The following is a 16,202-nucleotide window of genomic DNA, read 5'->3' as shown; positions in this document are numbered from 1 at the left end:
TCATATCAGTTTGTTTACACGTAAGTCAAATAAGTAGGAAGATCTTTAATTTATTTATTTTTATAAACTACAAGTTTAGATAACTCACTTCCTGATTTTTCGGATTAAAATTATGAAATTGGACAAAAAACAGTAGGAGTCACACCTAATTATTTACCTTCTAAGCTAAGATTAAGATTAAGATTAAGATAATAGAACAATTTTAAAAGAAAGCTCAAAGTTGGCGTATATTCAAAATTAGATTCAACCAAATCCAGAAATGGTTTATTGATTCCGCAAATGAATGGATCCTTTAGTCTCTTCTAATTAATTTCTCTGACCCTTCTTCTCCCCTGGTTCTAACATTTTTCTGATTTGAATCTCTGAACGGGACTGCATACATGAAGCTCAAGAGAGAGGACGGTGTGTTGAAGGGGTCATTAACAACTATACTTATGTAATAGTTCGATATTATTCTCTTTAGGCTTTCCTTTCTAGGTTCACCCGAACATTTTAAAAGAGAGAAGTTTACACACACTCTTATAACGAATGCTTCGTTCCCTTCTTTTATTGAGAAGGAAAAGCTTAAAGATGATAATATCTATTAACGGTGAGCTTTGACTGTTACAAATAATATTAGAACCAAACATTGAGCAGTGTACCAGCAAAAATGCTACACTCCCGTGAACTGTGAGATCCCATATCAGTTGGAAAGGAGAACGAAACATTTCTTATAAGGGTGAGGAAACCTCTTCCTAATAGACATGTTTTAAAACGTTGAGAGAACGTAAAAGAATGATAATATTTGGTATGTTACAACTTACCAGCTTCTGAGATGTAAATTGCCCGAGATGCGTGAGTGTAGAATCTAGCAGTTGATGTGGCTGAGATACTCAGCTTAACAACAAATTTGTGTTCATCAAGACAACATAATTAGTAAGATAGTGAGTAAATTACTTAGAGAAAAATTTATAGAACAAATGGTTCATTAGGACATCATACTCTAAGAGGTGCAAAGACAATTCTGATAGCTGATGCATCATGTTACCCTACTTTGAATTCAACCATAACTCTTTCACCCTACTTTTTTTTGAGAATAATGACATAAACTTGCATAACTAGAATTGTTCACAACACCGAAGTGATCCAGCTCATAATGACCATCTTTGAGCGTACATCTATGAAACCATCCATCCTGTAATAGTTAAGGGATTCGAGCTTTTACATTTTTCAATAAAGAAAAGACATTTGATCCGAAACAAAACAAAAGGCATTACTTCAGGGTGATTTCAACAGAAACAGGATGAATATCAAAAGAACCAATCCCCTAATTGTACAAACCGATACAGTGATATAAAAAATTCAGCACTCCACACGAATTCCAAACATCGTGGATATCATCATCATCATCTGCATTCTTTTCCTCGAGAAAAGGGACGGGGGGCATAATGCGGGAAGCTCCGCAAGTGTCGACCAGGCACAAGCCGTGGGGGACACACAAGATACAATACACTCTGAAATCAAAAGAAGAAGAGATCCTAGGCGTAACGACGGGGCAGACAACTGATGGAGGACTCTTGTTATGGGACACCGGAGGCGGAGAGTGTCACAAGGTTCAATCATATTGCCAAATGGGCTGGACTTACATTGTGGGCCTCCTAAACCATCTAACTTCAATTCAAATCCTACCTTGTCAAAAATTTCCTTTTTCATTTCATTACAAACATTTCCTTTATTACAATTATCAAAACCCTACAAATTTCCGGGATTGTGAGATCATGAATTAAATATTTTTTTTACATTTTAAAATTTGAAAACGAAAAAAGTCCAAAAAAAATATAACATGTATGCATTAAACAACGGCGCTGCACTTTGTTGAACCCAACAAAATAAATAAAATAATTGAATTTGGATCTAAAAACCAAATTTATGCTTAAAAACATTATTCTTTATTCACCAAAACACACAATAATCAAATGAAATTTTAATTAATACACAAGAATTAGCGTTCTCACAAATCTACTGGAAATCAATGTGCAATTAATTCTCGATTCCAGAAGATGGAGGTCGGTCGTACGTCGTCTTCCATGGATTAGCTTATCAGCGTCGTCGCAGGTTGCTGCTCGCTCCTCGCTGCTCTAACTTACTTCTAAGGCTCCTCCTCGATTACATTCCGTTGCTACCTCTGCACAATCAATTCGCACAAGATTCCGATCATAGGAATCATCAAATTTCAATTTGATTTTTCGTTTCGGGCCAAATATTGAGAGGATTGGTTTGATCAGATTTACATTTGAAATCCAGAGAAACAAAAATAGGGCGGAATTACCTTTCCGTTTTCTTGGATTTCTGGCACGTCGTAGAGATCGGCGGTGATCTCCGTCAACCATAATCCGGGGAAAAGCGTCTGCAATGGAGAGGGAGAAAGAGTTGAAAATCCAATTTCGGAGAAGATAGAAAAGAGAAAAAACGAAGAAACGGGAGAAGAACCCTACATCCATTTGATTTTGTACAATTCTGGGCCTCTTTTTGGGCCTTCGCGGCGGCCTGCGTTCCATCATAGCCATGAAATCCTCCTCGATCTCCTTTTTGGAAAGTGCTACCGAGAATTTCTCCCTTTCCTTCTTCTCCGTTGCCAGTCGCCGCCCTGGGGACTTCTCGCTACCGCCGTCACCGCTTCTCAACGGCGAATTTCGAATCGCCCTTTTCTCCGCCCGCTTTTCGATCTTCAACACTTTTCCACCGCCTTTCCCTTCGACAATTGTATCGATCGGAGCCTTCGACGCCGCCCTCCTCACCCTCAAACTCCACGATTTTAACTCCTTCTCCGGCGCCGGCGTCGGAAGTTTTTTCTCCCGGTTGGGCATGTCTTCCTCATCGTCGTTGTCGTCGTCGTCGTCGACCACTCCATCTCTCCAGAATTCAACCTTCATTCTGTCGGCGGCGGTTTTTAGATCAACCATGAGTTTCTCTCTTACCGCCGCTATATCTTCCTCGCCATCGTAATTATCGTGGATCTTGGACTTAGAAGCCCTAAGTCTCTTTGCGGAATCCTTAAATAACGCCGGCCTATCCGTGTGAAACTTCCGGCAGTTCAACCGGACGGCGGGCGTAGGGCGAAGAGAGGGCGGAGGAAGGTCGTCGTCGGCGTCGGCGTCGGCGTCAGGGCCATCGGAGTCCAATTTCATACAGCGGAGATACCTCTGATTTCCCCACTTCAAGAAGGAAAGGGAGAAATTATGAAGCGGTTTCGATCTCTCGAGTCCCATCGCCATGAAGTCTAGTGGTGTTTGTTCGGAATCGGCACAAACCATAACCTGGCCGACAGAGAATTGAGAGACGGAGATCAGATCGGTCCGTCTAAAACAAGAATCGGAGAGAAAATAAGGAAAAGTGAGAGAGATTTTTGAGGGTCCATTGGTTGGTGAAATTGTTCATATTAGTTGTGTTTGTGCAAACGAAATACCGCCGGAAAACGCCAGATTATACACAAAAAGAGAGTCCTGGTTTGAGGGGGTGCCCTTTTTTTTTTATTTTGGTTTCAGGACTTCGCTTTTATTTTCTTTTTTTCCCCCTTCCAAAAAAAATTTCATTTTATTTTTAATTTGTTACACGTTTTTTGGTTTCTGTGGATGCTCTACTAAAATGCGCCCATGCGCCTCCTATTGAAGATTTCAAGGCTCCATACGACGTCGTTTTGCTTTTGGTGCTATCCCAATTATCTTATTTTAATTAAATTACAGCTTTGACCCTAAGTTTTCAATCCTTTTCTATATTTAAAAATAATAATAATAATAATTGTTTTATTTATTTAAATAGTTCAATAAATGATAAATCTACAAAGTCCTTGAGCCTAAACTACCTATTATTAACTTTTTTAAGTATTAATATTAAACACATATCATCCATCTTGAAGATCTTCGTGGGCTTTGCAATTCTCAGCCCAAATTACTTTCTTATAGGAAGATGTTTATGGGCTTTGCAATTATCAGCCCAAATTACTTATTATGGGCTTTGCAATTCTCAGCCCAAATTACCTTATTATAGGAAGATGTTCATGGGCTTTGCAATTTTGAGCTCAAATATTTTGGATATATTAGTAGATCTGATGAGAGTGATGAATAAATGTCCACCAACTTCATAGGATCTGCTCTCTCTAAAACCTAAACCCTTTACATATACTTGCTTCAAATGGTTGCAATAGTTGGATTTGTGGAGCCAAGACAAAGCCTGCATAACCGCACGTGTGGATCCAAAGAGATAGCGTCGAGATGCTATCGTGAACATAGAACAAAAGGCATTGTATCAAAAGTTGAGCAACTACCTTCAATTTAATTATATCAATACTTCAACCGCTCTACTTTGAACTTATTTATAAGTGGACGTTGAAGTCATCAAAGGCTGCAATCATAATAGTCGATGAAGTTGAGATTCATGCCTTGTGTTCTAAAAGAAAGAAAGTTTTCATCAAACACTCAGGTTTTCTGTTTCCTTCTAAATCATCTGTAAATAAGCAGGAAATGTTATTGTGAGATTCCACATCGGTTAGAGAGTAAAACGAAATGTTCTTTATGAGGGTGTAAAAATCTCTTTCTAACAAACACGTTTAAAAACCTTGAGCCATTGCTAGCTATAGACTTGAATCGTTATATTTTCATTTGTAAAGATACATGGATTTTAGTGCCATTGTTGAAACTTGTGGGTCACCCATGGAAGCTTTACTTGATTCCCTTCGCTTTCACTTTTCTTTCTCGTAGAATATTGTATTACTACAACAAGTTGGTGCTTCGTTTTCAACTCTCTCAATAATTCATTCATTGAATATTATGAACAACGTTCCTATACATATCTCTAAAATAATATGGTATTGTCTACTTTACACTAATAGAAGTACCATATCTCATTTATATACATTCACGATCTTCTTCTTACACAACTAACATTGAATTTTGATCACCAAAGCCTAAATTTTAATTATAGAACACTATAGTTCAATGATTACATTATATGTTGTCAAGTCTTTGTTGGATATGCACATCTGTTCCCAAAGTTTGGGGTCATCCTCAAAACCAAGGCAGTGATATAGGGTCCACAATTATGGGCCTCTTAACAACACCTTTATTCTCCCATCAATGAAGCTTCTACAGTTTCTTGGGTTTCTTTCCATTTGAAGCACAACACCACCATTTTCAAATGACAACAACAAAATTCCCACTCCATTGTTTCATATTCTCCAATCATTATTCAACAAACAATTTTATAATGAATTGAGATCAGATTCTTTGTTGACACAACTTTTGTTCAACCCATAATAAAGACAAGACTGTTTGATTTAAAAGATGCGTTTTTTGTTGAACCAAACCCTAAAACATTTTGGATCAAGATGTGGGGAAGCTAAAGGTAATTGTTCTTGTAATTGTAATTTGTTGGGCAATGTTGACTTTGGAGTGACAAGAAAAGTTTGAACCCTGTGTTTGGTTTTGGTTAAGAGATTATAATGTTCAAACCCTTTTTGTGACCCACCAATCATAATCACCATGAGTTGAAAAAGAGTGCTCATAGAATGTCAATAAAGCTCTAGAAGGAGGCCGGGAGGGATCATTCTGAGTGTCAAGAGTGTGCAACAGCTTTCAAACCTCACATGTCTTCATAATTTTCTATCCCTTTTTTCACACAACCCACCATAAACTTGAAGTAATTAGTAACAATAAGTTAATACCCTTTTGAGCCTGAGAGCTTAAACTCAAAGTGGACAATATCATACCATTATAGAGGTTCGTGATTCCTAATAGACCTAGACAAGTATCGATTCTTGGACATTGTTGGCATTGATTGGGTTTGTCTTTTTTTAAGTCTAAATTATGTACAACTCATATTTAAGCATAAGCTCTCATCGTTTTGCTTTGGGCTTCCCCAAAATGCCTCATATCAATGTAGATAGTATTCCTTTAATTCCCTAAATTAGCCGATGTGAGACTTTCATCATCCAACACCTCCCCTCGAACAAAGTACGCCTCCCCTTAAACGAGGCTCGATTCATTTGGAGTCATAGTCATTTTTTACTATGCCTTCGAGGAGGCTTGACTCTTTTTCTTTTGGAGTCCTTCGTTCAACATTTGAGAATTTACCAATATATTGACACGACTAAGTTTAGGGCATGACTCTGATACCATGTTAGAAGAACTGAACTCTCCACAACGGTATGATATTGTCCACTTTGAGCATAAGCTCTCATGACTTTGCTTTGGGTTTCCTCAAAAAGCCTCAAACCAAATGGAGAGAGTATTCTTTGATTACAAGTCCGTGATCATTCCCTAAATTAGCCGATGGGAGGACTTTCATCCTCCAACATAGCTATTGTATAGTAGGAAAGATGAAGCTTTTGATGACTTAATATTTGTTCATATTTAAAGTTGTCATTTCTCTCTCACCAAGCACCAAGAAAAGACCCATCTTATTCTTTGGCTGGAAGCCAACCTTGTAAACTAATGATTGAACAATGAGCTTAATTATCGGACACACCGAAAGATTTGCCTTGCTTTTTTTGCTTTGTTCATACACTATATCACTCACACATTTCTTCTTCTTTATAACATTCATTACTTTACAACATTAACTAAATGATTTCACGACACATGACATGACTAATGCCAATTTTATGGGCTTAAAACTTAATTAATATGTTTAATCCCCAAAACACTCAATATATAAAATATAAAATGAAACATTTAGTGTTTCTAGAATGCTTTTAGACGTATGCATCTGGTTTCGTTATCCCTTTCGGTGTAATTAAAAATAATTTCGTTATTCAATTTGTAGCCACTAAAATCTTGTACCCCTTTAATATATGTTAAATTATATACATTATGATGGGCCATACATAATTCAATAATTTTTATTTCTATTTTATTTATTTATAGTAAATAAGTTGTTCATCACTGAAAATTTAAATTCTCTTTAATATACATTCACGAGGTTAGAATTGTCAACCACGTTTTTCAGGGCATTCAAATAATTTCTACGACAAATAAAACAATAATTTAAAAAAATAACAATTTAAAAGTGGTTGTCGGTTTGAAATTGATCGTCGGTGTTTGTCATAGGAGGAAGGAATAAATGTGTTTTTTTCGAAAGAGATAATTTGATAATAATAAAAATAAATAAATAAAATAAAAAGAGGAAGAATTTACATGATTCCCAAGAAGGGTTTTTGAAAAATTTGCAGACACAAAAAAACGTACGAATACAAATCATCGGAGTTTCGAGATCAGCGCTTTTCACGGCGCCGCCGGAGCCAATCTCAGATGCAAATCCAAACCAATTCCGTCATCGAAACCCGACCCGTTTTCCCCTTTGGTGAATCTCTTCAACGACATCCCCTCGTCGTGGATTTGTGATCCCATCGCGAATGCCATGGAATTCCCCACTCCGCGGCCGTAGGATGACACCATCGCGGCTTTCCCTCCACCGCCCGAGGCTGGAAAGGCACACCCATGTGATGACATCTGGATGGGCGGTGGCGTGCGGGGCATGTAGACCCAGGAGGAGGTTTCGGGTGCGGAGGCAGGGTTGGAGAGTAGGAAGTGGGGAGGGGCGGTGGCGAGAAGGTGAGGTGGAGGAGCAAAAGCGGAGATAATTGGGTTTCTAACGTAGGCAACGGCGGCGTTGCGTGTGGCTTGTAATTGGGCACGTTTAAGTTGCTGCCTTTCTTTCTTGTGGGCGTTTTGGTGGCCACCGAGAGCCTGTGAGTTAGCGAACTCGCGGCAACAGTATTGGCACTCGTATTTGCGGTCGGTGGAAGGGGTGAATACTCCAGATTCGGATGACCCAGTTGGGGTCTTGGCAGTAGTAGAGTCATCATCTTCCAATTCCTCGCGCACATCAAAGCCAAAGAGCTTTAATTTTAAGCGGGTGGTTGTGGTTGTGGTTGTGGTTGTGGGAGTGGTGTGGTTTGGTTTGGATTGGATGTCCAATTCCAAGCCAGCCATTTTTGGCAAGAAACAGAGCTCTAAACAGAGAGAGAGAGAGAGAGAGAGAGAGAGAGAGAGAGAGAGAGAGAGAGAGAGAGAGAGAGAGAGAGAGAAAGAAGGGGCTATTATAATGTGCAAGGACTTTGGAATGCATGGAGGGTTGATTTATAAAGGACAGAAATGGAGGGGTAACTTGGAATTGATGAGTAGAAGGGCAGAGAAAAGGTAAGATTGGTGCAAATTTTATGATATAAAAAGCAAGAAAGGAAATGGACAAAGAAATAAAGTAAGACACATGGGAGTTGCAAGGACACCACTTTGTCTCATACATAACATCGCCGACTCTCTCACCCCTTTCTTTTCTCTCTTTCTCATCTAATCTAACCTTTCAATACCCCTTTTCACAACACCAACAAAACATTCTCACATTCAATCATATTTTCACATTTTCTATCTTTTCTTCTCCTACTTCAACAGCTAGACAAACGTTTTAAAATCGTGAGACTGATGGCGATATGTAATAGGTCAAAGCGGATAATATGTACTAACAATGAGATTGAACTGTTACAAATAGTATCAGAGTTAGACACTAGGTGGTGTGCCAACGAGAACGTTGGGCCTAACAATGAGTTTGAGCTATTATAAATAGTATTCAGAGCTAGACACTGAACAGTGTGCCAGCGAGAACACTAGACCTCAAATGGAGTGGATTGTGAGATTTCACATCGGTTGGAGAGGGGAACAAAACATTCAAAGGTGTGGAAACCTCTCCCTAATAGATACATTTTAAAACCATAAGGATAATATCAGAGAGCGGTAAGCTTAGGCTGTTACAAATTTGTATCGAATGAGAAAAGAGCGAGAAGAGATTTAAAACCATGAGACTGACGACAATATGTAACAGGTAAAAGTGGATAATATTTGCTTTAAAACGCATATATTAGGGGGAGAAGGTTTCCACAATTTTCTAAGCAATGTTTCATTCTCCTCTCCAATAAACATCGGATCTCAAAAAAAAAAAAAATTTTCAGAGCGTGGAGAAATCTATCTTCCTCGTCCCCTAAGATTTGATTAAACTATGAGAGCCAAACTAAAACCGCCGAATCTTATAAACAAATTAACCGTGACTAATTATTATTCAAAGACTCGTATAAACAAATTAAAGTAATCCTAAATTTTGTAAATTTAAAATTAAAATGTCTGTCGTATTATAGTAATGTATACATGGAATGTGTGTGGCATTGGGAAGGATCCAAGAATGCATGTGAAACTTAGGATTAAAAATTTAATAAATATGTATGATTGAATTATTAGTTTAATTAATTAAATTAATAAATTAATTAGTTCCACACCTTCATTAATATTTCCCCACTTTTATTATGCAGTGATTATTTAAATTAAGCGAAGCATATAGTCCAATACAACACTAATTATTCAGTTTCATGTCCACAACTTATATTAATTAATTAATACATTAATACATTAATTAATTAAAGCAGCCAATTAGTCAACCTAACCCATCACCCATCACTCAAAAAGACATCCAACCCCTTGTTTGCTTCCTCTTATTTATGTTCCATTTTGGTAATTTCAATTAATTATTTCTGTACTGCACTTACTTTCCACATTACTTGTTTTATAAGACATTATAATTATATTATGACCAAAATAAACAATATAACATATCATTTCTTACCAAATCCTCCCTATATTATGCTATTTATAATTAAATAAATGTTCCTCACCAACCTTCTTTGTACAGGCCCGGGTTAGTAGATATTGTCCGACTTTAGTATATCGCGACCAGTCTCACGATTTTAAAATGCATCTAGTAGGGAGAGGTTTCCACACCGTGATAAAGAATGTTTCGTTTCCCTCTCCAATCGACATGGGATCTCACAATTCATCTTCCTTGGAGCCCAACGTCCTCGTTTTGACTCGTGACGTATTGTCAGTAGTCTCACGATTTTGAAACACGAGGTTTTTCTACACTCTTACAAGAAATATTTTGTTTCCCTCTGTTCTCACAAATATAGTCCACTAAACGATAAAACACATTCAACTAATTCATTTGATTAGTTGCACTCATCTTCTTAACGTTAGAAGTTCAAATTTCTCGCACTTGTAACTTGTTGTACTGAAAAAAAGATTCTAAACTATCCTATCATACTGACAGGTTGCACGGTTCAAGATAGTCACATGATGATGGTCCCGTAGAGTAGTTTTTCTTTGTTCTGAGCTAATAACGAGACAAGACGGGAAGAAGGGTTTGTTTGTGGGTTGGGAGGGTATATGTTTTTGAATGAATTATTGTAGATAAGATGTTGGCGTGATTGACGTTAAAACCTATAATTAATGTTGAAAGGCCTAAATGCTTTTGTTTACTTTAAGAGGACACAGATCTCTCCGAATCTTACTAACTACCATACATTGATTTATGTTTGGAAGAGAGAAGGATGATTTGGTTACTTCAAAACCTCTTCCAAACTCCTCATCATCATAACACTTCAACCTATGACCCACTTTTGTCCCCTTTTATGTGCCAAAATTTCCCATCAAACCAACTCAAACTCTAACTCCATTCATTCTTCACGGGAACAACAACAACTACACGAGCCTTGACATTGTGAGTCACTCTGGACCTGAGTCAAAAAAGCTACACGAAACCCACTAGTCAGAAAAGAAAGACCACGGCCAACCACCTGTTAACAAAGAGCAACGGGATATTCAAGAGAATCCCTGTTGAAAGCATAGTCGGGTACGGGTATTTTCTTAAGACAACCTTAATCATCATACTTTTCTTTTGGTTTGCTTTGCTTTGTTGTGATTAAGATGCCATTATTATCACTTAAGATCTCCCAAATCACAAGCATGACCCACCATGTTGTGGTTATCAATGAAATTTATCCAATCAATCAGTATAATTTCAACTAAAACAATAATAAATCCTAATTTAGGTTCATAGATTAATCAAAATCACACCCCCCCCCATTAACTTCCTAATCATCTTTACCTGGTTTCCTTTTGAAAACCATGGCTTTTGGAAGGGTCTAAAAAGGACAATTTTTGTGGATATGTTCAAAAGCAAAGAGTAGCCAATATCCAAAGAATGTGGGTGACTCATTTCAGCCCCTCCATGCCTGCCAACTCCCACTCTTTCTTCTTTTGTTATTAATTTTAAAAGCTTCAGTGGACTTTAGCCTCTAACCTCTATGTAATGTGCTATATATTGTTTAATAATCCTACACTAATCTAATTTCAACCCATCTTAATAACTTAAAACTGCTCTCTAATCCTACACTTCTTTACATGCCCATTGCTGCACACATTCCTAGAAAGACTTCTAATGTGCTTTTGTTGAAAGCAAGATATGTTAAGTTATATGGAACGTACCTCAACAAGTTCGATCCTTTGATAGAAATCTCGACTCATATCACATGCTCTCTTCTTCTAAGATTCTAATAACAGTTATTTGAGCGTTAGTAATCTCATCTCACATTGATTGGAGGGGGGAATGAAGCATTTTTTATAAGGGCATGAAAACCTCTCCCTAACAGACGCGTTTTAAAACCGTGAGGTACTCAATCAATATCACTCTAAACCATATCAGCAACTGTCAGTCAAAGACCTTTAAACAGTGAGTATCCTCAAGTCCTAAGTACACGAGAAATGATAACAACTCAACAAGGGTTTGCTCAGATTCAGACAATTTTCCAGCTCCAATTATTGGAACAACTCAACTGTTGCACGTGTGTCCCTGTTGATAAACACATCTTCAACCTACATGATTGTCTGATAATTCTGTTTAGGGTACCCTACCAAGTCCTACAAATATAAGACCCACCAAAAGTGGCCTATTTTGGTATGATAATTGCAAGATATGGACAGCCAAATTTTGTACTTTTGCTGTTAAACCCAATCACTCTAAAGCTAATCAACTTAGCAGGAGAATCTCCCAACAGCAACACAAAATATTAAAGAGAAGTCAAGCAAGCAACAACCAGTGGATAACATGCTCGGATTCAAATGAATGAAAATTATACACTCGAGTTTTCTTCACAAACCGAATAAACAAATTTATTAACTCTAAGGAAACCAATAACTATATCCCTACCAGAAAAATTCTAACAACTGAGCAAGTCACTCAATATAATCATAAACACAATGGCATGCTACACATTTCTTATATTATAGCTCTGCTTCGAAAACCCATATCGTAGATATAGTAAACAGTATTATCAGAAAACTCACAAGAAACGAAGCAGCTTGATGGGCGCAACCTTGCACGCTGAGACTTCCCAGCGAGAAGCAGGCATCGAATCTCAACCAAGCTTTTTGTCTGACCCTTTGAGGTTAAGATTGAACCACTTCTTCTTGGTAGGTCTGTCTTTTCCATCTGAGCCACCATCTTCTCCAGGAGTGCAAACTTTTGAATCATCAACTTTTCCATTACTTAAGCCACTGACATTATCGTTATGGTTTGCTGGCCTGGAAACGGTGAAAGATGAGTGGATATTATCTCTCATTTTTAGCAGCTCATCAACCTGCGAATAAGAAATAAGTTGCATCAGTTCTATTCGAAATTCGAAAGAAGAAAGACGACTACGGAGCATCAGATTGAGTATTGCATACAAATTGTTTTTCCTGGCTGTATCGATTTGTGACTTCTTGAAAGCGTGCAAGTGCCTACAAAGTAAGAAGTTAACTTTCAGACAAACATATCAGAAAAAATTAATAGCCATATATCTACAGAGCCAATACCTTCCTATATTCACTTTCGAATTGGCGCAAATCATTTCTCTTTCTTAAAATTAGAGCTTCGATTTCTTTAAGCTTCTCTGTTGTGTCTTCATATGATTTTGCACAAATCGCCTCGATTGTGTATGTTGCATGCTTGAAGAAGTTATCACCTGAACAATCATGCGGATGACCACATAACATTATGGCAAATACGAGGTTAGATGGTAAGTTCAAAGAAAAGATCAGCTTATACCATAGACAGCGAATATATGAGTTCCAGCTTTTAGTTCTGAAACCTCACAAGGCTGAAGGCCTTCCAATCTCTTGAAAAACGCAGCCTCCGGGTCCTTGGTCATTGCCACCTACACTACCACGCATATCAATCAACCATCATAAATGTAACAGCTCAAGCCCACCGCTAGCAAATATTGTCCTCTTTGGGCTTACCCTTTCAGGCTTCCCCTCAAGGTTTTTAAAACGTGTCTGCTAGGGAGAAGTTTCTACACCCTTATAAAGAATGTTTCGTTCTCCTCTCCAACCGATGTGGGATCTCACAATACTTCTAAACTCTTGACAGAACATCCAAACAGACCACATTATCCAATTATGAAATAAATTGAAATAAATTCAACATACCGCATTCAAAGTTGAATCCATTCTGTATACTTGAAAATGTAGAAAATACATCCCCACAGATGTAACCTTGCCAGTTTTCTCACTATCCTCCTGTTCATGAAGATGCACAACATTCGTTGCAAACAGACTAGTCAAAAGCTGATATGTTATAAGCAACAAAGAACTGCAGAGTATAAAGAATAAACTATTTCCCATGACATCCAATTTCTGCATTAATGTTTCCATCCGACCATTGTTAATTCCTCCCCATTTAGTATACTTTAACTAATTCCTCAATTTCTCACGACTCCCTTGTACATCTTTCAGAAAATACATATGAAACAATAAATAAATAAAACGATGAGAACCGATGCCAGAAACTAAGACATGAGAGCATCAGAGATATTAATGCACTTCACCTGTAAGGCTAAACCATAACCACCATTGGCATCTTGCTCAAAATATAGCAGCTGAAAATTAAAGATTGCACATGTTAGAACTACGCCTAAAAAGAGCGCTTCATCGCATATAATCCACAAAAGAGAGATCATAGGTTCGAATTTCATGAAAGTGGCAGCAATCAGATATGCATGTCTCCCCATACACCCAAAAAAAAAAAACCAATAATTCAATAAGTGTGCGTGTGTGTATATGTATGTATGTATGTATGTATGCACGTATGCATGCATGAAGAATAGACCTTAAATTTGCTTTGTGCAGTGGAAGTAACTCTGACAACAATGCCTGCTGCAGCCTGCTGATCATTGATTGTTACACCAAAGAAGTGAGCACACTGTTTTTCTACCTGCAGTGGAGCATTGCATAAGTGAAGGGAATAATATAAGGGAAAGAGCAAGCATTGTCAGTTTAAGAACGACACAAGCACCTTCCCACTGACTGATGTTCCAAGAGGAAGAGGTTTGATGGTCACCGTTCCATTTAGAGCTTCTTCAAGAACGTTCGCTGAGATTGTAGTCTTAATGGGGACACCCAACTTACTATAATCAGACAAAGTTAGAGCTTAGAGAGTTGCAGACAAGAGGAACCTCAAATACCACAAAAAAATTATATGTCACCTGAACAGAGCTGCAAACATGGTATTGACAGTCCCCAAATTGGATAAGTCAATTTCCATGTCCATACCATCCACATCAAGAGCCTGGAAAGATTATTTTAGAAATACATGAAGGTGTAACATTTTCTGTAGAATAATGAGTTTCATAGCGTCTAGTGAACGATAATTTCTTTGCACGGTAATCCATCAATGTTTTCGTTCCATTTACTATTCTACTCTGCAGGCTTATTAATAATGCCATAAGGTGACTTTACGCATATCATACGCTACTCGTAGTTGTTCCCATCTCTTTGGAGGCTGGGACAAGCAAACCTTTATAGAAGAAATTGTTTACACAAAGAACAAAATGCATTCATATCCTAATATAATGTCCATGTTAAAAAGAATAAAGTAGGTAAACAAGACAGAAAAAAAACCTCAAATCCTGCACTGTCATACTGCCTTCTCTTCTCTGGATCAGATAAAATGTTGTAAGAATAAGCAACCTCCTTGAACAATTCTGAAGCCTCAGGATTCCCTACATTTTTATCAGGATGATACCTGTCCATCATGTGAATTGAAAATCAGAACACAAACAACAAATCGTCTATAAACAACACTTGATGATGTTATTATACTACAAAATCTGGATAGATCATAGATTTTAGTTATTAGAAAATTCCTTCATGGCCTCTACAGCCCCACGCTAACATCCTAGCTCAAGAACAGAAGGAAAATGGGAACCAGGTCGATAGCCATGACAAAAGGCAGAAACTATACTAATCCTGAATACGTCTTCCCACCGGGGCGTGGCGATTTGAGCTGGATTAGCCTAAATTTGAGCTTCACGTATCATACTACACATTGACAGAGTTCTAAAACAACCGAAAATGTTTCCGAATAACATGAATTTGATAAAACTTACTTGAGCGCGAGTTTCCTATAAGCCGTCTTAATCTCCTGATCTGTAGAATCTCTGGACACAGACAATACATCATATGGGTCTCGTCGAAGAGCCGGGGTTGAAGGTCCTTCCGTCTTCGAACTCGTCCCCATCTAACCCCCTCGCTCACAATTGCCAACTACCAAATGCTACGACGAATCAACCCACTTCCAAAATCATATGATATCCACACCCAAACCCACAACCGCAAGGAATTCCACCTCTTTTGTTCGAGGCAAAATTCCCACGATTCCAAAGCCTAACTGGATCTCTCTTCCTTCGAATTAAATCAACAAAAAAGGAAGGATAAACAGTGAAGAAAAACAGGAATTAAGAAAACGGAAGAGGTTTTAAAATCTTGACCCTCTTCTTAAACTCTGTTTTCTTTCCTTCGTCGCGGCTTCTTCTTTTTCGAACTTTTTCGTCGACCCTTCTTCGAAAATGTTTGAAATTTCAGCTCAAATTTTATAAATTCTAGTTTTTTTTTTTTTTCTTTTTTTCGTCGACCCATCTTCGAAAATGTTTGAAATTTCAGCTCAAATTTTATAAATTTTAGTTTTTTTTTTCTTTTTTCGTCGACCCTTTCCGTCGCTTTCAATTGACGGAAATTTCTTTCCTCTCCTGTTTTTCCCATTCGAATTTTGAAACATTATAATGAATGAAAAACTGTTTAGCTTTCACTTAAATAATTTATCGAATCCAACAAGTTGTTTTTTCTTTTATTTATTAATTAAATTACTTCAAATTTAAAATTATTAAAGAATTAAATAGGAGAATATGTTAATTGGTTGAAAGGCAGGGCCGTTGCAATTAAACCATCACATGAGCTGCATTAAACATTTTGTTCATGGAATTAGTAGACATCACGTACTGAATTTAATACAAAATTTCCTAACGTAAA

General features: G+C 37.5%; 3 protein-coding genes across 3 annotated transcripts; all 3 read right to left on the bottom strand.

Moving 5' to 3' along the window:
- Positions 1-1,905: 1,905 nt before the first annotated feature.
- Positions 1,906-3,534, bottom strand: LOC111810328 (uncharacterized). Its single transcript, XM_023697065.2, has 3 exons — positions 2,475-3,534; positions 2,309-2,386; positions 1,906-2,164 (listed from the first exon to the last, which is right to left on the bottom strand). Exons 1-3 carry the CDS (start codon positions 3,291-3,293, stop codon positions 2,159-2,161), a joined length of 903 nt encoding a protein of 300 aa, XP_023552833.2. The 5' UTR covers positions 3,294-3,534; the 3' UTR covers positions 1,906-2,158.
- Positions 3,535-7,087: 3,553 nt separating this feature from the next.
- Positions 7,088-8,187, bottom strand: LOC111810001 (zinc finger protein GIS3). Its single transcript, XM_023696530.2, has one exon. The coding sequence runs from the start codon at positions 7,965-7,967 to the stop codon at positions 7,257-7,259; it is 711 nt and encodes a 236-aa protein (XP_023552298.2). The 5' UTR covers positions 7,968-8,187; the 3' UTR covers positions 7,088-7,256.
- A 3,750-nt stretch (positions 8,188-11,937) lies between these two features.
- Positions 11,938-15,806, bottom strand: LOC111811004 (chaperone protein dnaJ 15). The gene is made up of 11 exons (XM_023697814.2): positions 15,284-15,806; positions 14,796-14,919; positions 14,381-14,463; positions 14,191-14,302; positions 14,005-14,109; positions 13,724-13,774; positions 13,326-13,415; positions 12,943-13,051; positions 12,711-12,859; positions 12,582-12,635; positions 11,938-12,493 (listed from the first exon to the last, which is right to left on the bottom strand). Exons 1-11 carry the CDS (start codon positions 15,412-15,414, stop codon positions 12,272-12,274), a joined length of 1,230 nt encoding a protein of 409 aa, XP_023553582.2. The 5' UTR covers positions 15,415-15,806; the 3' UTR covers positions 11,938-12,271.
- Positions 15,807-16,202: the final 396 nt, after the last annotated feature.

Source organism: Cucurbita pepo, chromosome 1, assembly GCF_057944985.1.
Source record: "Cucurbita pepo subsp. pepo isolate OVF chromosome 1, ASM5794498v1, whole genome shotgun sequence".
Lineage (NCBI taxonomy): Eukaryota > Viridiplantae > Streptophyta > Magnoliopsida > Cucurbitales > Cucurbitaceae > Cucurbita > Cucurbita pepo.
This window is presented reverse-complemented; position numbering and strand designations above follow the sequence as displayed.

Bases quoted from the DNA above. Each gene is read 5' to 3' on its own strand.
- LOC111811004 (XM_023697814.2), bottom strand. From the start codon at position 15,414: ATGGGGACGAGTTCGAAGACGGAAGGACCTTCAACCCCGGCTCTTCGA. The intron at 14,464-14,795 runs GTTTTTTTTCTG...TAATCTTTCCAG, and splicing joins ATGACAGTGCAGGATTTGAG to GCTCTTGATGTGGATGGTAT. The intron at 13,775-14,004 runs GTCTATTCTTCA...TTTAATTTTCAG, and splicing joins CTGCACAAAGCAAATTTAAG to CTGCTATATTTTGAGCAAGA.
- LOC111810328 (XM_023697065.2), bottom strand. From the start codon at position 3,293: ATGGTTTGTGCCGATTCCGAACAAACACCACTAGACTTCATGGCGATG. The intron at 2,387-2,474 runs GTAGGGTTCTTC...TCTCCATTGCAG, and splicing joins TTGTACAAAATCAAATGGAT to ACGCTTTTCCCCGGATTATG.
- LOC111810001 (XM_023696530.2), bottom strand. From the start codon at position 7,967: ATGGCTGGCTTGGAATTGGACATCCAATCCAAACCAAACCACACCACT.